The following is a 25296-nucleotide window of genomic DNA, read 5'->3' on the forward strand; positions in this document are numbered from 1 at the left end:
TATGAAGGAGTACTGGTGCATCTTAAGTGAAGGAGAGGACATTCAATAGACATTCAGAGCTACACTCTTTCTGAAGAGTGTATGAAGTAGCCTGGTCCCAGATCTGTTTGTGCTGTCTTGTCAACTCCTATGGTCCTCGTCATGCCAAGTGTTTGGCAAGGCTGCACAAACAGATCTGAGACCAGGTTATGTATGAACACTCTCCTTCTGTTGCCATGTGTGGCCTGCTTTTCCTGACCAAAGGTGTCCAGCACACCCTTCGCCCCATATTGATGCTGTTCTAACCCACTGTAACCTAAGCAAATGGAGTGATATTGTTTCCTAACCCAACCAACGCTGATGCTGTTTGCCAAGTAGGGTTGATTGCAATGAAAAACTAACTGGTCATCTTAATTAATAGGAAAAGGGGATAATTTTCATAATTTGGGTTTTGAAATGGTTAACAAACTGTCTTTCATACTCGCTGTTCAACACCTTTGAAACAAGTTTATGATTAACACTGAAGCTTTACCGAGATTAGTTTACATGTATTCATGATAAGAAACACAGGTAGGATTTTATGATCAGGCAGCTATTTGTCTTATTGTCCAAAGACACTGTCCTTTGTTTGTTCAAGAGTGGTTGTAAAGCAATGAGGAATGTCACCAAGGAATAGAAAGTTATAGACCCATTCTGCTTGGTTGGTTGCCTAGATTGGTAGCTAGCATTGCCTCAGTTTTATAGTAGATCAGTTACCACAGTAGTTCAGAGAGAAAATAGATTATCTCGGTTTGTTTGGAAAGAGACATTTTATTTGTTGGCGTGACATTGCAGTGAAGGAATGGAGCTCGAGCAATTATGGAGCCAGCCCGGGTCTGTTTGGCATTACCTTAGTGTGATCCAACAAGTGGGACAAAGGGGAAGAAGGCCCCCGGAAGTGACCCGGAAGCTTATTGAACGGCTGCATGACAACACAGAAACAGATGGTGCATTTCACAGTGGCAGGCAGATGAGAGAGTACTGCATGTGGTGCCATATGGTACCCTGCTGTTTGCATCTGGACAGCCTAAATGTGGCCTAATGACCGAACATGAGTCTAAATGGTATCTATGGGTGTTCTCCTCTACAGGACAACAGCTTTGAACAGTTCATCATCAACTACTGCAACGAGAAGCTTCAGCAGATCTTCATCGAACTGACGCTACGTGAAGAGCAGGAGGAGTACGTGAGAGAGGTAAGGAACGGTTCCCCGTTTCCCTCACTGGGGACAACAGGGCTGTAGAGCACACTGTATCAAAACGTGTAGAAACAGAATAAAAATGAGTGTTACTTATTGCACCACACAGTACAGGTGGTCCCTCCCTTTTTCAGTCTAGTTTCTTAAGTTTGGTGTCTAATGAACATGACCCAATCTACTGGCATCCACAGAGGAGGGAGTTGCCCCATAAAGCCATCCACCTTGCACCGTTCACCCACAACCATAGCACCCTCTGCCCCCCTGACACCTCTACACGCTAACAGGTCCATTTGTAGTTTGAGCCAGGCCTGTCAACCAGTGTTCTAGTACGTCTGGGCTGTGATGTTGACCATGCCTATATCACGCTGTTTTGTCCAGTCGCTCCCGTTCACTTCATGTATCTCTTGCTCTTTCACTCTTTTCTTTCCTCTCTGCCTCTGTAGCCCATTGCACTTCCTCCATGTTCTATTGTCCACCTCATTTATCGCTCTAGTCCTCTCTCTCCCTCAACCTTCTCTCCTGCTTTCTTCACCACTCTTTCCATCCTCTCCTCTCCTCTCCTCTCCTCTCCTCTCCTCTCCTCTCCTCTCCTCTCCTCTCCTCTCCTCTCCTCTCCTCTGTGGGTTTGGGGACTGAAGTGATCCTTCACTCCAGCAGGGGTAAACAGACTTCTTTCCCTGGGGCTCAGGCCTCTGTTTGCTTTCAGAGCTCTAAGTATGTGAGTGCTGCTCCCTTGACCTCCCCTCCATGATATTCCATTGCCTGGCCTCGCTCCACATCAGTGCATGGGAAAATGCTACACTGTGGGAGACGGGAGGGATGCAGAATCCGGATGCAGAATCCGCATCCCCACATGGCTAACCCAGCCCCGCCCCCAAACCTGGTCTCCCTGTCTGTCACACAGACCAAGTCGGCCAGAACCACCAGTTACCAGCCCTGACAAGCCCTGTGGTTCGGCACCATTTTTAATGTTGTCCAAACAGGCACGCTCTTTCAGAAACATGCTGTGCTCTTGAGTCTTGTGCTATTATTGAAGTGTATATAAATGTGTATACATTGAATAGAAAATATATTTTAAGGACTCTTACTGTTTAAACCCCAAGCTACAGCTGTGTTAAACCAACAACAGCAGATCTGACTGAATGGCTTTGGTCAGTCAGGCCAGACAAATGTTTTAGATACTATCAGATATGGTGAACTGCTTAAATGAAAATTCCACCCAAAACTATCTTTTAGTATTTGTTTCAGTAATCCATTGTTGATATAGTCCCAAAATGTTTTGCGTGTCAGCAATCAAGTTTTCTATATATACACACTACCGTTCAAAAGTTTGGGGTCACTTAGAAATGTCCTGGTTTTCCTGATATTCCTGGAATATCTACATAGGCGTACAGAGCCCCATTATCAGCAATCATCACTTCTGTGTTCCAACGCCATGTTGTGTTAACCTTTCTGATCTCCCCATCCCGGATCCGGGTTCGTGAATACAGACTCAAGCTCATTACCATAACGCAACGTTAACTATTCATGAAAATCGCAAATGAAATGAAATAAATATGCTTGCTCTCAAGCTTAGCATTTTGTTAACAACACTGTCATCTCAGATTTTCAAAATATGCTTCTCAACCATTGCAAAACAAGCATTTGTGTAACAGTATTGATGGCTAACGTAGCATTTAGCATTAGCATTCAGCTGGCAACATTTACACAAAAAAACAGAAAAGCATTCAAAAAAATCATTTACCTTTGAAGAACTTCAGATGTTTTCAATGAGGAGACTCTCAGATAGCAAATGTTCAGTTTTTCCTGAAAGATTATTTGTTTAGGACAAATCGCTCCGTTTTCTGCGTCACGTTTAGCTATGAAAAAACCCCTGTATCCAGGATTGTGTAAATCTATCAGCAAGCTCATTAGCATAACACAACGTTAACTATTTATGAAAATCGCAAATGAAATGAAATAAATATGCCATCTCTCAAGCTTAGCCTTTTGTAAACAACACTGTCATCTCAGATTTTCAAAATATGCTTCTCAACCATAGGAAAACAATCATTTGTGTAAAAGTAGCTAGCTAGAGTTAGCATTTCGCGTTAGCATTTAGCGTTAGCATTAGCGTTAGCATCCAGCACGCAACATTAACAAAAACATAAAAGCCTTCAAATAAAATCATTTACCTTTGAAGAACTTCTGATGTTTTCAATGAGGATACTCTCAGTTAGATAGCAGATGCTCAGTTTTTCCAAAAAGATTCCTTGTGTATTAGAAATAGCTCCGTTTTATACATCACATTTGGCTACCAAAAAAAATCCATAAATTCAGTCCTCAAAACGCAAACTTTTTTCCAAATTAACTCCATAATATCGACTGAAAACATGGCAAACGTTGTTTAGAATCAATCCTCAAGGTGTTTTTCACATATCTCTTCATTGATACATCGTTCTTGGACACATGCTTTCTCTCCTGAATCCCAGGAGAAAATGCCCGCACCTGAAGATTACGCACAAATTTAGACAAAGGACACCGGGCGGACCTCTGGAAAATGTAGTCTCTTATGGCCAATCTTCCAATGATATGCCTACAAATACGTCACAATGCTGCTAAGACCTTGGGCGAACGACAGAAAGTGTAGGCTCATTCCTTGCGCAATCACAGCCATATAAGGAGAGAATGGAAAACAGAGCTTCAGAAATTCTGCTAATTCCTGGGTGATGCATCATCTTGGTTTCGCCTGTAGAATGAGTTCTGGGGCACTTACAGACAAAATCTTTGCAGATTCTGAAACTTCAGAGTGTGTTCTTTCCAAACCTGTCAAGAATATGCATAGTCGAGCATCTTTTCGTGACAAAATATCGCGCTTAAAACGGGAACGTTTTTTATCCAAAAATGAAATAGCGCCCCTAGAGCTCTAAGAGGTTAACTAATCCAAGTTTATCATTTTAAAAGGCTAATTGATCATTAGAAAACCCTTTTGCAATTATGTTAATAACCCAGCTGAAAACTGCTGTTCTGATTAAAGAAGCAATAAAACATCTTTAGACTTGTTGAGTATCTGGAGCATCAGCATTTGGGGGTTCGATTACAGGCTCAAATTGGCCAGAAACAAAGACATTTCTTCTGAAACTCGTCAGTCTATTCTTGTTCTGAGAAATGAAGACTATTCCATGTACGAGAAAAGATCTCCTACAACGCTTTGTACTACTCCCTTCACAGAACAGCGCCAATCAGAATAGGTAAAGGAGTGGGAGGCCCCGGTGCACAACTGAGCAAGAGGACAAGTACATTAGAGTGTCTAGTTTGAGAAACAGATGCCTCACAAGTCCTCAACTGGCAGCTTCATTAAATGGTACCCGCAAAACACCATTCTCAACATCAACAGTGAAGAGGCAACTCCGGGATGCTGGCCTTCTAGGCAGAGTTGCGAAGAAAAAGTCATATCTCTGACTAGCCAATAAAAATAAAAGATGAAGATGGACAAAAGAACACAGACACTGGACAGAGATATGGCTTTTCTTTGCAACCCTGCCTAGAAGGCCAGCATCGCGGAGTTGCCTCTTCACTGTTAACGTTGAGACTGGTCTTTTGCGGGTACTATTTGGTTGCAGATAATGGGCCTCTGTATGCCTATGTAGGTATTCCAGCTACAGTAGTCATTCACAACATTAACAATGTCTGCACTATATTTCTGATCAATTTGTTATTTTAATGTACAAAAGTTTAGGGTCACTTAGAAATGTCCTTGTTTTTGAAATAAAAGTGTTGTTTTGTTTTTTTACGGTAGTTTATATATAACTTTCACGTGATAGAAATACAGCCGGTATGATGCATTTTGATTCTCTGTTCTGTAAGTTGTTGACTAAATAGAGCCCCACCGTTGAGGTGTCATAATACCCCTAAAACCTAGCGGTCAAACATTGAAATGGTTCCATTCATTTTTTTCTAACATTAGACATGCAAGACTACACATCCCTGCAAGCTCCTGCATGTCATCTCTAGCTGATACCTTTGCTAACAGGTATTGTGTCAATTTAAAACTTACACAAGACAGTTCACAGAATTGTCCACTTAAAGAAATGTAGCAAATTAATGAATTACTACTTTTATCTAAAAATATGTAGTTTGCCTTGTAGTTTGCCTTTGCCTTCATTCGTTCGTCTCGTCCAGAATCATGGAATTTGTAGTTCTTTATGATAGCCGCATTAGCAGCTAATTAGTATTTCGATTTTTTTGGGGGGGGTAAATACAAGCAAATATATTGATAAAAGTAATCTTGTCCTAGAGAGATTTACACAGTTATCAGAACATCACGCCAGGACAAGCCTACACAGAACAGCCCTTATTTGAAGGTTTTCTAAAATCCCTTATGGGAAAAACGAATGGTGGATAAACAATTGGAACCATCTCCGTGTGTGACCGCTAGGTTATATGGGTATTATGACTCGTACTGTGGTACTCTATGGCCCATTGGTTAGCTGCCTGTCTGAGAGTCTTGAAGGTCAGTGGGTTTATCTCTTAAGCCACTCAGGTCTGTATAAGTAAGTCTAGGTTGAGGTCAGGATTACACTACAGGACAATGCTTTGTTAGAAAGCTCAAGACATAAGTGAAAGTTAGTGGGGAAAAAGAGAATATAGTAACCTGTTTGTAAACTCTTGGTCTCTGTTTGTGACAGGGCATTGAATGGACCAACATTGAGTATTTCAACAACGCCATTATCTGTGACCTCATTGAGAATGTAAGTTGGTCTCCCTCAATGTCATCTGATTCTTGTAAAGCAAAACAAAGCAATTTCACAATAATCATGAATAATTACCTTGAAACAATTTTCCATGATATACACATGGTTTATCGCTAATGACCAGACATGATTACCTCAAATATGGGTTAACTTTGGGCTGTAATCACAGTTGACTCTGTTTAGAACAATTATAATACTGTATCGTACATTTAGAGTTTATTTTGAAAATGGTATTCTCAGAATAATATGTTAAGAGGAATGTGTTATAATAATCCCACTCTCTCCTCTCCTTCTCTGTTGCAGAACCAGAATGGTATCCTGGCCATGTTGGATGAGGAATGTCTCAGGCCAGGCACAGTGACTGATGACACCTTCCTAGACAAGCTCAACACCATCTGTGCTGAGCACCAGCACTTTGAGAGTCGCCTCAGCAAGAACTCCAAGTTCCTGACAGACCACAGCTTGCCTCACAGCTGCTTCCGCATCCAACACTACGCTGGGAAAGTAGGGAGGAGAAACACACTTTACATATACTGGGAGACTGTGTGGGACCCAGGGTTGGGGTCAATTCCATTTCAATTCAGGAAGTGAACTGAAATTTCCAAGTCCAATTTTAGGTTTATTTCCTGATTTGACTGAATTGAAATGGATAAATTAACCCCATCACTGGGGGGACCCGAATTAAACTGAATCATAGACATTTATAACCTAGATATGACACTCTGGTAATCACTGGCGAGGAGAAAAGATAGGATCAATACTGATTATAGTCACACGAGCAGAGTGGAGAGGAGTGTGCAGATTGGGTTAAGAGCATTACCTGGAGTGCATCACATGCAGTGATTGTAAAAATAAAAAAATATCAGTAATGCAGAGGTTTTCCTTGACACATGATGGACCAGAATAGCCCAGAATATATCCTGCTTTAAAGACACTCTGGATAAATAGACTTATAATCCCCATTTGGTCAACATCCCCCACAAACAGTGCTGCATTTGTATTAATCGGATTCAATCCATGGCAAGTATTTCCTCAGGATGAGTTTAGGATTGACAGTAAAGTACTACTACTCCTCCTCTCTCTGGGTTGTCGTTCTTTTTATGGGGCAATAACAGATTTTCCTGTGCTTTATGTCTGAGTATTTTCATCACTGTCTTAGTGTTATCATAATTGTCTTCTGGTCTAGGTGCTGTACCGTGTGGAGGGCTTTGTAGACAAGAACAATGACCTGCTGTACAGAGACCTGTCTCAGGCCATGTACAAGGCCACCCACAGTCTGATGAGACAGCTGTTTCCTGAGGGAAACCCTGCAAAGGTCAACCTGAAGAGACCCCCCACCGCAGGCTTCCAGTTCAAGGCCTCTGTAGGGGGACTAATGAGGAACCTGCAGACCAAGAACCCCAACTACATCAGGTACAGTAAACCTAGAACCCCACCTACATCAGGTAAATTACCGTTCACTCTGAGGATCACGTATTCAAAAGGAACAGTGTTGTGATCAGAAAGAAATCTAAGATCCTTGGGGCAGTATTCTGAGATCTGTGTTAACTCTGATCAGGTCCAGTGACTACCATTGCATGTTCATGCAATAGTGTCTGACTGTCTGTCTGTTCTCCTCAGGTGCATCAAGCCCAACGATAAGAAGGCAGCCCACATCTTCACCGACTCACTGGTGTGTCACCAGGTGCGTTACCTGGGTCTGATGGAGAATGTGCGTGTGAGGAGGGCAGGCTATGCATTCCGCCAGCCCTACGAGCCCTGTCTGGAGCGGTACAAGATGCTCTGCAAGCAGACCTGGCCTCACTGGAGAGGACCCGCGAGGTATGACCTCAGCTCTGCCTTTACAGAAATACTGTAGTTATTATCAGCCTGTTGGGAATATTTTATTTACCATGTGATGATCATCGAGTAAAAATATCTACCTCTTCCTCAATCAAATCAATCTAATGTATTTATTAAGCCTTTTTACATCAGCAGTTTTCACGAAGGGCTTTTACAGTTTCCTTTCCCATGTTTAGCAGTGTTCTAACTGGATAACAATGTAGCAACAGCAGTATAGTCATCCATGGATGAATTGCCCATTCATATCCCACCATGATACAATGATGTCAACAAGCTGTTTTGGGTTGGCTACATCTGGTTGCACTGGGGTGACTATCAGACCATCTAACAGCTCAGCAATTTCCTTTACTTCGTCCAGGGCATGTTGAGGCAGTTGCACCATATCTCTGCTGTGTGCCAATATCACTCTAAGTCATGTTGCACTCACTGTAAAGGTATTAGGGATGGGCACGGTTAATCAAACAGACTTTAGTATTTGGTTACCTGAGCGAACATTTTTTTGCGGGGAAAAAAAAATCGAGGCCTATTTTAACAATGAAAAAGCTTTGTCTAAATTATCCTTGTGACATTTTTACCTACAAGGATATACCGTGACATTTGAAATTATTAATTTAAATAAAACAAACTTTTGAATATAGTTTTTATAATGGTGCATTGAGCTACCGCTGCTCATTCAGCCCTGCAGACAGCCCTGACAACGGTATTTACTTAAAATAGCATTTCCACAATACATGGCACAGATCAATGCAAAACACTCACCAGAAACCCTTTTCAGAATCAGTTCTATCATGGCGTAAATCAGCCTTTTCTTTCGCTTTTGATTTTAGACAAACTACTGGAGGAAAGGTAGCATGTCCGGCCCTGCCATATGCATTTGCATCATTCTGATTGGTCGAGAGTCAAAGCAAAACATTTTCTATTTTTTTTTGTTACTATCCGGATATCTTATGTCATATTGTTTTACTAGTCAGTTAAGAACATTCTTATTTATAATGACGGCCTACTCCGGACGACGCTGGGCCAATTGTGCACCACCCTATGGGACTACCAATCACGGCCGGATGTGATACAGCCTAGATTCGAACCAGGTACTATAGTGACGCCTCTTGCACTGAGATGCAGTGCCTTAGACCACTGTGCCACGCTTGAGCCCCAATCACTTGGGAGCCCATATCATTTGAATAGTGAAATAATTTCAAATACCTATCCCTAAAATGTATTACATCGATTCCTATCTGATGTGGATTATACACAACAGCATATTTGGTGTCTATACTCCTTATATGGTGTGTAAGTGGTTCATGAGGTTACAACATGTTTTCCTCCCACATGTTACTTCAGATATAGACTGTTATCGTCGTAGAATGGCATTCTTGCCGCCTGTGTTCTCTCTGCCTTATCCGATCCATCTACCCTCTGTCTCTTCCTCTCCCTCGGTCCGTCTCTCCCTCTCCCTCGGTCTGTCTCTCCCTTTAGTCCCCTATCTTTTGTCCTTTCCGCTTCATCATAACTGTCCCCATGTTGTACCTTTAATCATGTACATGACACATGTCTAACTAGTTAAGAGAAGGGTCGTAACAGAATAGTCAAGAGCTGTACCTCTGTCTCCTTGTAGGGATGGAGTGGAGGTGCTGCTGACAGACTGTTCTGTTCCAGCTGAGGAGTTTGCCTACGGACGCTCCAAAATCTTCATCAGGAACCCCAGAACGGTAGCATGACATGATATACCATGATATTGCAGAGGCACACCCAGTTGATCTGGACCCTCTTACTGTGTTGGATAGTATTAATGGTACTACGTGATTGTTTCAATTTAAAAAATAATAATTATGACATAAGTCACATCCTTGGCGGTAACCCTTAACCTTGGAAAGAGCAGCATGCTCTGTAACTTGTCCAGTTTTATTAGTACAGAAGATGTAGCCATAGATCACAAATGTGAGGAGACTGATGTATTAATGTACAGATAGACTAATGCCAGAATCCAGTTGGCTGATGCTCTCATGCTTGACCTGCGTTAAAAGGCTTCTAGAAGAAGGAAGTCGTGCCCCTCTCTACTAATTACGACGCTTAACCAACATTATGGAACATTCTGAGAACACATGGCTTCACTTATCCATTATACAGTGGCTCAGATAGGAGCATGTGGGAAAAAGAGGAACATTTAGGCCTAGTCTTCATAGCATCATGGGCTTTTAGAAACTGTAGTGGTGGGTGGAACAACATACTCTTTAGTCAGTCCAGGAGCCAGCCTAAACAAAGCCTGATCTCAAAGGGGTTTGTCCTTATCTTTGATCTACTGTACCTTCTTAGCAGATTAGCTAGGTATCTCCATCTCTCAGCTGTACAGTGAAGGTTCAGTCAGGCTGGTGGTATGGTGGGGTCTAGTCTAGGTCACTGAACTCCCATCTCCTAGATCTGTCTTTGAGGTGGAGGAAATGTTTGGGCACATATAGAAGCCCCTTATCACTCTCAAGATCTTGTGCCGCTTCCAAAACCACACAATATTGTTAAAAAATGGCATCCTGTCTCATTGAACATGTCCGCTCATTCCTAAATTGTACAGACTATGCTGGCGTCCCTAGTATCATAGTACATGTTGATGTTCCTATCATCCTCTTGATGCCCACCCTCTTCCTGTGTCCCCAGCTGTTCACCCTGGAGGAGAGGAGAAGAGTGTGTCTGGAGGACCTGGCCACCCTGATTCAGAAGATCTACCGGGGGTGGAAGTGTCGTACTCACTTCCTCCTGCTGAAGAAAAGCCAGGTGGTGGTAGCAGCCTGGTACCGCAGATATGCAGTGAGTTAGCTTGTCTCACCTATGGACATGCAGGCACACACAACTTCAACTTTCCCAAAGTCCCCAGGTTTTCCAGAAATTCTAGTTTGGATGATTCTCAGAATCAGTAGGGGAAAGGCAGGAAGAGAATCATGATTCCTCTCCTATTCATTTCTGCTGTTGTACAGGTGTAGGTTCTTCATTTAACCAGTTTCTCACAGCAGGAAAATAATACTGCAGTAACAGGAAATGTGAATTATTGTGTGGATCATAATTAATGGACATTTTTGTGTGAGTTGATACATTTCTACAAATCAAGTCTACATTTTTTTAAAGTGGAAATTACAAACTTTAGAAGCCTTTTTAAAACTCGAATACACTACAAGTTTACATTTCCTACTATTCAGGAAATGTCATGCAACAGGGTGGTCAAATTAAATTCCCACATCTGTATTATGCTAGCTATAGATTTTAGATTACTGAAGTTCGAATTGACTTGTCTATTGAGCTCAGTGTTTTTTGCCTTGTCCTGTTTCAGCAACAAAAGAAATATGTGAAGATCAAGAGTGCTACACTAGTGATGCAGTCCTTCACCAGAGGGTGGAAGGTATGTCTATGTCAGCATGCTAGTCAAACACTATACGAATGCATATTTTTCTTTGATAACATTGCAGTAATGGTATGTTTTTAAACAAATTGTTTTTCTCCAGGCCCGCAAGATCTTGCGACAGCTGAAATACGAGAAGAGATGCAAGGAGGCAGTGACTACCATTGCAGCGTACTGGCACGGGACCCAGGTACTGGCTCAAACACTACCTAATGGCAACATAACAATTAGACAATGTAAAGATGTGTAGAATGAAGATATTGGGAAGAAAATTGATGGACTATTGATTATGGGCATCCACTGACTTTTTGCTTTTACAAGGTTTGTCTGTGACAGAGCCAGGTAGGAAAATACAGTATTTTAAGACATGGCTCTGTTCAGGTCTCCCAGCTATACTAAAAGCTAAACTAGAGCAATTCCACAGCTTTTTCCCCTCTAGTCGTCTTCTGCTGGCTGATCTTTTACGACCGCTGCTTTTTATCACTATTTTTCACTCTTTCCCCCTCTAATTCTTCCCTCATCTCACTCTTCCCTCCCTGCTCCCTCTATCCTTCCACCCTCCTGGCCACCCCCAGGCCCGGATGGAGCTGCGGCGCCTAAAGACGGAGGCACGGAATAAGCATGCCGTGTCTGTCATATGGGCATACTGGCAGGGGACCAAGGTATTTAAGTCTGCTGCCATCGTGTTTTGCCGTCCCAGCTGTCCGTCATCCCCCATGTCCCGCCCCTCCCCTTGAAACTGACATGGCTCCTCCTCATCCCTCTGTTGTCCCATGGTCCACTAATGTCGCCCCTTGTCTACCATTGTTTGTAACTCATGTTTTATTTTCCCTTTAATAGGTGTAATTTTGTAGGTTGTTGAAAGGGTTACCCAGTAACATATTTTTACCCTTTAAACTAGAGGTTGACCGATTTTATGATTTTTCAATGCCAATACCGATTATTGGTGGACCCCAAAAAACTATACAGATTAATCGGATGATTTTTATATATATTTGTAATAGTGACAATTACAAAAATACTGAATGAACAATGAACCCTTTTATTTTAACTTAATATAATACATAAATAAATTATATATACTCTCAAATAAATGATGAAAGTTGTCCAATTTGGTTTAAATAATGCAAAAACAGTGTTGGAGAAGAAAGTAAAAGTGCAATATGTGCCATGTAAAAAAGCTAACTTTTAAGTTCCTTGCTCAGAACATGAGAACATATGAAAGCTGGTGGTTCAATATTCCCAGTTCTTTAATATTCCCAGTTAAGAAGTTTTAGGTTGTAGTTACTATAGGAATAATGACGCGTCGACTATTTCATTTACCTTTGACTATAGGATGTTCTTATAGGCACTTTAGTATTGCCAGACTATTCTCGGGAGTTGATTGGCTTGAAGTCATAAACAGCACTGTGCAGCACAATGCTTGAAGCATTGCTAAGAGCTGCTGACAAATGCAGTAAAGTGCTGTTTGAATGAATGCTTACGAGCCTGCTGCTGCCACCGCTCAGTCAGACTGCACTATCAAATATCAAATCATAGACTTAATTATAATAAACACACAGAAATGCGAGCCTTTGGTCTTTAATATGGTAAAATCCGGAAACTATAATTTCAAAAACAAAACGTTTATTTCAGTGAAATACAGAACCATTCCGTATTTTGTCAAACGGGTGGCAACCCTAATTCTAAATATTTCTGTTACATTGCACAACCTTCAATGTTATGTCATAATTATGTAATATTCTGGCAAATTAATTATGGTCTTTGTTAGGAAGAAACACAGCTCGCAACAAGCCAGGCGGTCCAAACTGTTGCATATACCCTGACTCTGTTTGCACTGAACGCAAGGGATGTGACCCAATTTCCCTAGTTAATATTGCCTGCTAATATACATTTATTTTAACTAAATATGCAGTTTTAAAGAAATATACTTGTGTATTGATTTTAAGAAAGGCATTGATGTTTATGGTTAGGTACATTTGTGCAACATATGTGCTTTTTTTGTAAATGCGCTTTTGTTAAATCATCGCGCGTTTGTTAAATCATCACCCATTTGGCAAAGTTGAAGTAGGCTGTGATTCGATGATAAATTAACAGGCACCGCATATATTATGTGCAACGCAGGACAAGCTAGTTAACCTAGTAATATCAAAAACTATGTGTAGGTAACGTTTTTTATAAGATAAGTTTAATGCTAGCTAGCAACTTACCTTGGCTCATTGCAGCCACAAGGTCCTTTTGATACTGCACTCGCGTAACAGGTGGTCAGCCTGCCACGCAGTTTCCTCGATTGCAATATAATCGGCATCCAAAAAAGGATTGTTATGAAATCTTGAAATCGGCCCTGCCGATTAAACGGTCGATCTGTACTTTAAACTATAAACCTCTCTGTGCTAGCAGCCTCTGTGTTTTTTTTTTTTTACTGCAATGGAACCTTCCTTACTTCCTTCCCTTAGGAGCAACAGAAAGTGCTACAACCCACTACTGTCTTGGTCTGTTGTTTTCTTGATGAAGTTTGTCATTGCATTCCGCTGTAATCTCTTACTATGTGAGAGACTTGATGTACAGTAGGCTGCATTAGATAATCAAAATGGGTATCATGTGTTCACTTTGATGCATTAGTTCTGAGAATAGACCATGCTGAGATTGGACTGTATTCTATCTGCTAGATATCACAATAGAGAGCCACCATTCATAACCTAGGCCCTTATCAACATAGCACCTATGCTACCATTCGCACTTTATCAATTTAGCGTGACATTCTTTGCTTTAGAGGCCACATATAATTCTTTAAAACGGTCCATGCACAACATGTCATATTTGATGGGCCTTTAACCACGGGATGCAGTCAACTGATGACACATTACTGCTATCTTTGGAAGACCTCTGACACTATTTTGTATCTCAGCAACATCTTATCTAAAGGCTTTACGGACAAACTGACCAGATAATCATCAAATGCCTTTCATTGACACATTTATCAAGTCTGTTACATGACCGACGCACGCGACTAATTGGCCCATCTAATTGGTGGATCTCGTCTCTTAGCCTGGGAAAAGCCCACAGTACTTCCACTGAATCAGAGTGGCGTCAGTGATTTATGTGAGCTGTTCTACTAAAACAGACCATGCCAAGTTCTAATGCGTTATCAAATAGCCATACACAGTAGTCACAAAGTTTTCATCAATATATTTGATATTAGATACAATTAACCTCTGTCTACATCAGGGAAACCTGGACTTTGTACTAATGGTGCTAATTCCTATCACTCAATCATAAGCTCCAAAGAGTAGTTAATGTTATCCTTCATTGCCTTAATCTTTCTGCTACTTTGTTTGTGGGGTAGGCTACACATTCTGTCTGCTTCTTATTGCTACCAACACCCATCCCAACGGGTATATTCTTTCCAAAGCACAAACCATAAACCCCACCACTTCCCCAGGCTCGGCGAGAACTGCGGTTTCTAAAGAAGGAGGCGCGAGAAAAGCACGCTGTGTCTGTCATTTGGGCTGGCTGGCAGGGGACCAAGGTATTTGGAAAGCAGCCTGTCGTCGACAATATCCATCCATATCCCGCCACTCACCTGCCATTTCCCCATTTCGCCATCAATAAACCCAGACCGATACCAGACCCCTGCATTAGCTAAACATTGGTCTGAGCAGACCCCAAAAGGTCTCTAGCTATCCTCCCCATTACCACCACCCATCCTGTCTATATTGCATGAAAAGGTGCCATACAAACCCTCATATCCAATGTCCCATCGCATGCCAAAACATAATTGAAATGGGGGGGAAAGTCACCTAACCTACTAGAATGGAACAAGCCCCCCTTCTGGATCTCTCAGCCCAACTAGGTGCTGTTAGCTAACCTTGAATGGTTTAATGGAAAGATCTAGAAATAGATGGCTGGAGGTCTGGTGACCCTTGGCTCTGGTAGATAATGGACAGGCCTGGGCACTAGGGATGGATGGGGGAGGGGTGTGGTAAAGATAGTCACTTAAGCCTCTTTGCTATGCAGCCTGATGGATTATAGCTGATCCAGACTCAAATCGGGGGAGGGGGGGCATCACACACACACACACACAGTACCTGGAACCGTGAATAGACCCTGTGCCTGCCCTACCCCAAACAACCAACACACTCAGCTATCCTGGCATTGATTTCTCCTCCTTTGTTATCAAAGGTCAGAATGTTTGGGGATGTAGTGTTTCTATTCCTCCCTGAGGCCCAAGCCTCACCTTTTGCATGCTGCGACTCTTTGCTTGCTGATTCCTTGAGGCTTGCAGTGATTCATTTTTTTTAGTGTGCAGTGAATGGAACCTTGGAGAAACCTGCTGACTGACTTGTGAACTTTGTACTTTGCTCATGCCCAACACAACCATCTGTTTCAATCAAAAAAGTTATTGCTAATATAGATGTACAGTACATAGACATTTAATAATACTGTAGTCTATTTCATGATAATTGCATTCTTCCCATAGTGGGTTAAATTATCTTCAGGCTCTTAACTAGACCGGGCTCTTGTGTGATGTGTGTTCCCACACAAGGCAGTATCTCCTCCTCCATATCAGTCTCTTATTATTCCCATATTTTAACAATTTTCTTCCCTCTCTTTCCTTCCTTCTTCCTGACAGGCACGCAGGGAGCTAAGGTGCCTGAAGGAGGAGGCCAGGCGTAAGCACGCCGTCGCCGTCATTTGGGCCTACTGGCGGGGACTCCAGGTATACCTGCCCTCTGCCCAGTCACTCCCTCCTACCCTCCAGCCACTACCTCCTACCTTCCAGCCATTACCTCCGACCTTCCAGCCATTACCTCCTACCTTCCAGCCACTCCCTCTTACCCTCCAGCCACTCCCTCTTACCCTCCAGCCACTCCCTCTTACCCTCCAGCGACTCCCTCCTACCTTCCAGCCACTCCCTCCTACCTTCCAGCCACTACCTCCTACCTTCCAGCCACTCCCGCCTACCCTCCAGCCACTCCCTGCCCTGCCGCTCCTTCTTCTCCTCCTTCCTCTTTGTCTGATGTTATATCTACTCCATTATCTCGTCCTTTTCACCAGTATTATTGTAGTCTGAGTGACCCCAATCCTCTCATTAATTGACTGCACAATGTGCACGTCACCTTTGCACATCACAGAGCAGCTCTCCGAACCTGTTAACGATTAACTGACTCCAATCAGTGTGATTTAAATCTCATTTCAGCAAAACCATTTGGGAGAAAATCCCATTATGATTAAAGTTGAGTTGAGTGCTCAACAGTTTACATATAATATTTTATGACTTTGTACATTGGGTTCATTTTTTAACTAACCACATCTGCCTGTTCTAGTGCAGGGTTCTCCAACCTTCCTTACTGTAGATTTTTTCTACAACCCTTGATAAGATTCATTGGTTTAATTAAAACTGGGGTTGGCGTGAAAACCTACAGGAGGACATCTCCCCAGGAATAGTGTTGGAGAGCCCTGTTCTAGTGTCATGTCAATCAGTGTTGTTGTGATGTCATGCCTCAAATCTGATCACTATGGTGATGATCATCAGTTGTCTCCTTGGTTATAGGTTCGCCGGGAGTACAGGAAGTTCTTTAGGGCCAACGCTGGCAAGAAGATCTACTGCTTTATCATCCAGAGAATCGTAAGTGGGAGCGTGAATGTAAGCTGGTCCGAGTTGGTAAGACGACACAATCAGATCTGGGACCAGGCTAGCATGAAGGAGCTGTCCATCCCTTTTAAGCACTGATGGACAGTGTTTATTTGAATCACTAAGGGGACATTTTCCCAGACACAGATTAAGCCTAGTCCTGCATTAAAAAGCCATTTATATGGAGAATCTCCATTGAACATATTTCCCGGACAAGGCTTAATCTTTGCCCGGGAAACCGGTTCTATATATTCCTGAATTTTAACAGTAATCCAAGTCTGAATGGAAGGTATTGAATATATGCCGGTCTCCCTTCAGATGCAGAAGTACTTCCTGGGTCTGAAGACTACCGTGCCCTCCATGTCACCCATAGACAACACCTGGTCGGCCCAGCCTTACAGCTTCCTGGAGGGAGCTCACACTGAGCTCAGGAGGATCTTCCACCTCTGGAGGGTCAGTTAGTTATTACCTTTGGCAGTTCTTTCAAGTGGTCATCACAGATCCTACAGGTTATTATAAGAGTCAAATAGTATATGACACTACCCAGCGTGCAAATCTGGTCAATATGATGCCATTATAACCAGATTACAACCTGGTTGTAAACTGGTTGTACGGATGTATAACCAGTGTTGCACTCTGGCTTTATAGTTTACAGTACCGGGTACATCAATATAACAAACTTCCCAGTGAAATATGTGTATTTTGAATGATCAGTGCAAGAAGCACCGGGGCCAGTTCACAGAGGAGAAGAAGGCTGTGTACGAGGAGAAACTGGAGGCCAGTGAGATCTTCAAGAACAAAAAGGCTCTGTACCCCAGCAGGTATATCATTTCGTCATTTTTGATTAATACATTTCATCACGTTTGATGTAAAGCTAATGTTGTAAGCTAATGTTCCAATCAGTGAATCTGGCAAACGAAATCCTCTGCGGTTTAGTCTATGCATTGTTGCGGGTTCCTCTCTGTTGCGTCCTTCGGTCCATGGAAAGTGCTATATAAAATGCATGCATTATTATTGTTTCAGCGTGAGCCAGCCTTTCAAAGGAGACTATCTAGAGATCCATAAGAACCCTAAGTACCAGAAGCTGAACAGTGCTGTGGAGGAGAAGGTGCTACTGGCTGACGTGGTGAACAAGATCAACCGGGCCAACGGCAAGGCAAGTACCTTTCTCAAAATTACCTTACTTCAGCAAAACCAGATCGACAAGTACATTACATCTGCAAAATCAGATCGACAAATTCAATACGGAGGCCAATGATGACTTTAAAACAGAGTTTAATGGCTGTGATAGGAGAAAACAGAGGATGGCTCAACAACATTGAAGTTACTCCACAATACTAGCAGAGTGAAAGGAAGGAAACCTGTACAGAATAAAAATATTCTAAAACATGCATCCTGTTTGCAACAAGGCAATAAACTGAAGTAATACTGCAAATAAACTCAGCAAAAAAAGAAACGTCCCTTTTTCAGGACAAAGTCTTTCAAAGAGAATTTGTAAAAATCCAAATTACTTCACAGATCCTCATTTTAAAGGGTTTAAACACAGTTTCCCATTCTTGTTCAATGAACCATCAACTATTAATGAACATGCACCTGTGGAACGGTCGTTATGACACTAACAGCTTACAGACGGTAGGCAATTAAGGTTACAGTTATGGAAATTTAGGCCACTGAAGAGGCCTTTCTACTGACTCTGAAAAACAAAGAAAGATGCCCAGGGTCCCTGCTCATCTGCGTGAACATGCCTTAGGCATGCTGCAAGGAGGCATGAGGACTGCAGATGTGGCCAGGGCAATAAATTGCAATGTCCGTACTGAGACGCCTAAGACAGCGCTACAGGGAGACAGAACAGACAGCTGATCGTCCTTGCAGTGGCAGACCACGTGTAACAACATCTGCACAGGATCGGTGCATCCGAACATCACACATGCGGGACAGGTACAGGATGGCAACAACAACTGCCGGAGTTACACCAGAAACGCACAGTCTCTCCATCAGTGCTCAGACTGTCAGCAATAGGCTGAGCGAGGCTGGACTGAGGTCTTGTAGGCCTGTTGTAAAGGCAGGTCCTCACCAGACATCACCGGCAACAACGTTGCCTATGAGAACGAACCCACCGTCGCTGGACCAGACAGGATTGGCAAAAAATGCTCTTCACTGACGAGTTGTGGTTTTGTTTCAACGAGGGTGATGGCCGGATTCATGTTTATCGTTGAAGGAATGAGCGTTACACCGAGGCCTGTACTCTGGAGAGGGATCAATTTGGAGGTGGAGGGTCCGTCATGGTCTGGGGCGGTGTGTCACAGCATCATTGGACTGAGCTTGTAGTCATTGCAGGCAATCTCAACGCTGTCCGTTACAGGGAAGACATCATGTGGTACCCTTCCTGCAGGCTCATCCTTACATGACCCTCCAGCATGACAATGCCACCAGCCATACTGCTCGTTCTGTGTGTGATTTCCTGCAAGACAGGAATGTCAGTGTTCTGCCAAGGCCAGTGAAGAGCCCGGATCTCAATCCCATTTAGCACGTCTGGGACCTGTTGGATCGGAGGGTGGAGGTTAGGGCCATTCCCCCCAGAAATGTTCAGGAACTTGCAGGTGCCTTGGTGGAAGAGTGGGGTAACCTCTCACAGGAAGAACTGGCAAACCTGGTGCAGTCCATGAGGAGGAGATGCACTGCAGTACTTAATGCAGATTGTGGCACACCATATACTGACTGTTACTTTTGATTTTGACCCCCCCTCCCCTTTGTTCAGGGACACATTATTCAGTTTCTGTGGAACTTGTTCAGTTTGTCTCAGTTGTTGAATCTTGTTATATTCATACAAATATTTGCACATGTTAAGTTTGTTGAAAATGAACGCAGTGAGAGGACATTTCTTTTTTTGCTGAGTTTACATGTGGCAATATGAAGTTTTGGATTTGCCCCAAACATAACACAACACATTACTGAGTACAGCTCTCTCTATTTTCAAGTGTAATGGTGGCTGCATCGTGTTATGGGTATGCTTGTAATCATTAAGGACTGTGGAGTTTTTCATGATGAAAAATAAAGTGAATGGAGCTAAGCACAGTCAAAATCCCGGAGTGCTTTCCGGGGGCACTGCATGTACTGTATTCTAGCCATGACTACTACATTTGCTATTCACTTACTGTCTATGCACAATATTCATATACACACTACACTCAGTGGCCCATTTATTAGGTGTTCCACCCCGTTAATGAAAATGGCTTGCTCCTACACACAGTGAGTCATGTGGCTGTGGCTTGCTATATGAAGCAGGCAGACAGACATCGAGGCATTAAATTACTGTTTTTGAGCGTGGTATGATCATCGGTGCCAGGCGCGGCAGTTCCAGTATCTCCGAAGCTGCTGGCTCCAGTGACCACACGATCACCAACACTGGACAATTAAGGAGTAGAAAAACATCACCTGGTCCGATGAATCCCAGTTCCTGTTGCGTCATGCTGATGGCAGAATCAGGATTTGGCGTAAGCAGCATGAGTCCATGGCCCCATCCTGCCTGGTGTAAATGGTACAGGCTGGTGGTGTAAGGGTGTGGAGATTGTTTTCCTGGCACACACTAGCTCCCTTGATACCAATTGAGTAATGTTTGAACGCCACACCATGTAGAATCCATGCCCCAAGGAATTCTGCCTGTTCTGGAGGCAAAGTGGGGTCCGACCCAATAATAGATGGGTGTACATAATAAACTGGCCACTGAGTGTATATTTATATTCTGGACTCATTGCTCATTCTGTTGTGTCGTAGCCCTTACACTCATACCCATATACGGGTTGCCAATTACAGATTTGGAAACTGGTGAAATTGGAATGCAATGACTGTGCAGTAAGATGCTATACGTGTCAGAGCTCAGGGTTTCTTCACAGCTCTGTATGGGTTTCGACTGACAGACATTCTGAACTTGAATGCTGTGCGTGACAAATAGAAAACAACTACAAGTGTGCTTGCTCTAGTTCTGCAACATCACAGCTAGGAGAGCTCAAAAAAGCAACCTATAGTTGTATGGCTCAAAGAAGAGTCTTCAAGTGCATTGAAATGACTTTGGAACTGTGCACACTTTGTAGAGTTGTGTGGCCACTTGGAAACACCAGTTAGTTCTCTCACTTAAACCATTGTTGTCTTATGTTGCACCTACCCCAAATTTTTCAAAAATATTCTTATGTTACTGAATGTATTTTCAGATTTCATTATCAACAAGTGCATTGAGTACAGTAAATGTAAAATGAACATAAAATCAGCAGTGTAATGTTAGGATTCAGTCTTGACAGATGAACTGTCACCTTTAAATATGTTCCCATCTCTTAACTGTTCCCTTTTTCTACCATGGTTCTGCATATGCTTTCCATATTTCTTCAGCAACAAACATTTCAATTTAGACCTATGCATATAGGCCAATTCCCACGAGTGTAAGGGCTTATTTTCTTGTTCTTTTGTAAATCTAATCAAATCAAACTTTATTTGTCACATGCGCTGAATACAACAAGTGTAGACATTACTGTGAAATGCTTACTTACAAGCCCTTAACCAACAGTGCAGTGCAAGAAGAGTTTACCAAGTAGACTAAAGTAAAAAATAATAATAAAAATTAACACAATAACATAACAATAACGAGGCTATATACAGGGGGTACCGGCACCGAGTCAGTGTGGAGGCTATTTACAGGGGGTACCGGCACCGAGTCAGTGTGCGGGGGTACAGGTTAGAGGCAATTTGAAAATGTAGGTAGGGGTGAAGAGACTATGCATAGATAATAAACAGCGGTGTACAAAACAAATGGGAGGAGGGGGTCAATGTAGTAATCTGGTGGCCATTTTATTAATTGTTTAGCAGTCTTATGGCTTGGGGGTAGAAGGTATTAAGGAGTATTTTGGTCCTAGACTTGGTGCTCCGGTAATTTTTTGGATTGCTGCGTTGTGGGAGCTAGAGACAAGCATTTCGCTGCAGCTGCGATAACCGTATTACCGCCACACCGGCTGTCATGAAGGCAGTCAAATTTCACATGACCATTTAGTCACGGTAATTAGGCTTCTCCAAGTGCTGGTGCTGGTCATTAGTAGCTTACCAAACTTGCTAACTAACTGGTACTCAGCACTCTATTGTCCCTATAATCACTCTGACATCAATGCAAATGTATTCGAAAATCGAATCATATGTTGCACAACATTTTCCAAATGCTATGCAATTGCGGGAGAAAACCAAGTGATGGCTGTTAAGAAAAATACGAGGATCCCATCAGCTTTCTATAGTCTATGCCTACTATTTTTATCTCAACATTCCTAATTTTAAGCACATTGCTTATATTTACAACAGGAGTATTGCCTACCTGGCTGGCATGAAAATGAACCACTGGGAAAAGTGTCCTCCATTCGCTATTGAAGTGCATAGAGTACATATTTTTTTCCCGCTGCCCCTGTTTCAAATCAAGTGCATAATACTGGTTCATTTCTAAATCAAAATAAATGCCACATATATTATTTGGTATCTGTAAAGACCAGATTAAATCAAGAATAGTTTGATGGGTGAAAATATTAGCTTATCACTTGTGAATTATATATGGTCACTTGTGAATGATGCCCAGCATAAGAAACTATGCCTTGTTTTTGTACTTTTTCAAATCATAGTCGCACACCTCATGTAGCCTAGCCCCATAGGCCTATGTTTTACTAATGTTTAACTAAAGTGGCCAAAAAAGTCTTAATTTAAGGACATTAATCCACTTTACAAGAGAGTATAGAGCCTAACCGATATATACAGTGGGGCAAAAAAATATTTAGTCAGCCACCAATTGTGCAAGTTCCCCCACTTAAAAAGATGAGAGAGGCCTGTAATTTTCATCATAGGTACACTTCAACTATGACAGACAAAATGAATCCAAAATCCAGAAAATCACATTGTAGGATTTTTTATGAATTTATTTGCAAATTATGGTGGAAAATAAGTATTTGGTCACCTACAAACAAGCAGGATTTCTGGCTCACACAGACCTGTAACTTCTTCTTTAAGAGGCTCCTCTGTCCTCCACTCGTTACCTGTATTAATGGCACCTGTTTGAACTTGTTATCAGTATAAAAGACACCTGTCCACAACCTCAAACAGTCACACTCCAAACTCCACTATGGCCAAGACCAAAGAGCTGTCAAAGGACACCAGGAACAAAATTGTAGACCTGCACCAGGCTGGGAAGACTGAATCTGCAATAGGTACGCAGCTTGGTTTGAAGAAATCAACTTATGGAGCAATTATTAGGAAATAAAAGACATACAAGACCACTGATAATCTCTCTCGATCTGGGGCTCCACGCAAGATCTCACCCCATGGGGTCAAAATGATCACAAGAACGGTGAGCAAAAATTCCAGAACCACACGGGGGGACCTAGTGAATGACCAGCAGAGAGCTGGGACCAAAGTAACAAAGCCTACCATCAGTAACAAACTACGCCGCCCGGGACTCAAATCCTGCAGTGCCAGACGTGTCCCCCTGCTTAAGTCAGTACATGTCCAGGCCCGTATGAAGTTTGCTAGAGAGCATTTGGATGATCCAGAAGAAGATTGGGAGAATGTCATATGGTCAGATGAAACCAAAATAGAACTTTTTGGTAAAAACTCAACTAGTTGTGTTTGGAGGACAAAGAATGCTGAGTTGCATCCAAAGAACACAATACCTACTGTGAAGCATGGGGGTGGAAACATCATGCTATGGGGCTGTTTTTCTGCAAAGGGACCAGGACGACTGATCCGTGTAAAGGAAAGAATGAATGGGGCCATGTATCGTGAGATTTTGAGTGAAAACCTCCTTCCATCAGCAAGGGCATTGAAGTTGGCTGGGTCTGGGTCTTTAAGCATGACAATGATCCCAAACACACCGCCCGGGCAACAAAGGAGTGGCTTCGTAAGAAGCATTTCAAGGTCCTGGAGTGGCCTAGCCAGTCTCCAGATCTCAACCCCATAGAATATCTTTGGAGGGAGTTGAAAGTCCGTGTTGCCCAGCAACAGCCCCCAAACATCACTGCTCTAGAGGAGATCTGCATGGAGGAATGGGCCAAAGTGTGTGAAAACCTTGTGAAGACTTACAGAAAACGTTTGACCTCTGTCATTGCCAACAAAGGGTATATAACAAAGTTTTGAGAAACTTTTGTTATTGACCAAATAATTATTTTTCACCATAATTTGCAAAAAAATTCATTTAAAAATCCTACAATGTGATTTTCTGGAATTTTTTTTCTCATTTTGTCTGTCATAGTTGAAGTGTACCTATGATGAAAATTACAGGCCTCTCTCATCTTTTTAAGTGGTAGAACTTGCACAATTGGTGGCTGACTTGCCCCACTGTAAAAGCAGCGCATGAGTTTAAACTTTGGGGAAGAACATTTTCACCATAAAAATGCACCTTTATAATAAAAGCATTACATGCATAATCACATTTGTGGTCACTTTTGATAATGGTGTTTTCCTGCTAATAGAACATTTGCGCTTATAGCCTAGTACCATGTGTGCTTTGCTGCGCCTATAATGTGAAGAAATAGCCTAATAGTTGACCAACATTTTAAGCTGAACGTTGTGATCTGTTGCGTCAGCCACATTGCATAAACATGTTTTTTGATGCAAGTGGTTGTATTAATTTGAGATCGATTTCATCTCACAACTGTCGCAGACTGTTTGGAATATTTCTTTCTGGCACAAAATGGGATAGATCAACTTTTTTACTATGAGGGTTGTAGATTGACATAGGCTAGTGCTTTTGTTGTTCGTTAGGCCTACTCATCTGTTTGGCTGACAAAAGGTAAATGTGGACAGTTCTTCCAATGTCTTCAATATATTGTACAAGGGCCACACGTAAGTTGTAAGTCTGTCTTCACTTTTAAGTGCTTGTCAAATTGTAAATGAGAGACTATTGGAGTGTGTACAGCCTACGCAAAAAACAAAGCAGCGCTCATGCCTTTTCAAGCAACTTTTTTTCAAATCATCATTAACTTTTATTTAACTAGGCAAGTCAGTTAAGAACAAATTCTTATTTACAATGACAGCCTACACCGGCCAAACCCGGACGACACTGGGCCAATTGTGCCACCGCCCTATGGGACTCCTAATCATGGCTGGTTGTGATAAAGCCTGGATGCAGCCTTGTAATGTGTTGAAAATCAAAATATATAGCCTGAAGTTTGTAGAACAACTAAAGTTACATCAATAACTCTAAATTAAGCATAAGGAGTACCTATTTTTTTGTTAACCGCTCAAAACAGGATAGTGCGGACTCCTTCAAATCGTTTGGAGGAAATATTTCTATTTTATTCAGCTTTGTTCAATTTTATTCTTCATACTATAAAATAATATAAAATAATGCCACTGAATTATAAGTAAATCTTGTCTGCTAAATGAACTAATGTAGCCCACAGCCATTTGGCATAGCCACATCAGGACCTAACATAAGGACAACTCCGAGTATGCTATTATTTTCTAC

At 42.2% G+C, this 25296-nt stretch overlaps 1 protein-coding gene across 6 annotated transcripts in view; it reads left to right on the forward strand.

Annotated features, from left to right (window-relative positions):
- The window catches only part of LOC110501792 (unconventional myosin-Ib), a 166007-nt gene that overhangs the window by 136543 nt on the left and 4168 nt on the right, over positions 1-25296 (forward strand). For 2 of the 6 annotated variants that reach the window (XM_021579619.3, XM_090216045.1), the window contains exons 14-29: positions 1109-1213; positions 5884-5946; positions 6253-6453; positions 7136-7362; positions 7570-7770; positions 9407-9500; positions 10441-10590; positions 11108-11176; positions 11280-11366; positions 11752-11838; positions 14619-14705; positions 15810-15896; positions 16731-16805; positions 17130-17264; positions 17526-17632; positions 17835-17967. In XM_021579619.3, coding sequence (XP_021435294.2) covers positions 1109-1213; positions 5884-5946; positions 6253-6453; positions 7136-7362; positions 7570-7770; positions 9407-9500; positions 10441-10590; positions 11108-11176; positions 11280-11366; positions 11752-11838; positions 14619-14705; positions 15810-15896; positions 16731-16805; positions 17130-17264; positions 17526-17632; positions 17835-17967 — 1908 coding nt within the window. The remainder of the gene's footprint in view (positions 1-1108; positions 1214-5883; positions 5947-6252; positions 6454-7135; positions 7363-7569; positions 7771-9406; positions 9501-10440; positions 10591-11107; positions 11177-11279; positions 11367-11751; positions 11839-14618; positions 14706-15809; positions 15897-16730; positions 16806-17129; positions 17265-17525; positions 17633-17834; positions 17968-25296) is intronic. The other 4 variants (XM_021579623.3, XM_090216048.1, XM_090216046.1 and 1 more) reach the window with 3 other exon arrangements.

Source organism: Oncorhynchus mykiss, chromosome 22, assembly GCF_057628025.1.
Source record: "Oncorhynchus mykiss isolate SJ-2025 chromosome 22, ASM5762802v1, whole genome shotgun sequence".
NCBI classification, from domain to species: Eukaryota; Metazoa; Chordata; class Actinopteri; order Salmoniformes; family Salmonidae; genus Oncorhynchus; species Oncorhynchus mykiss.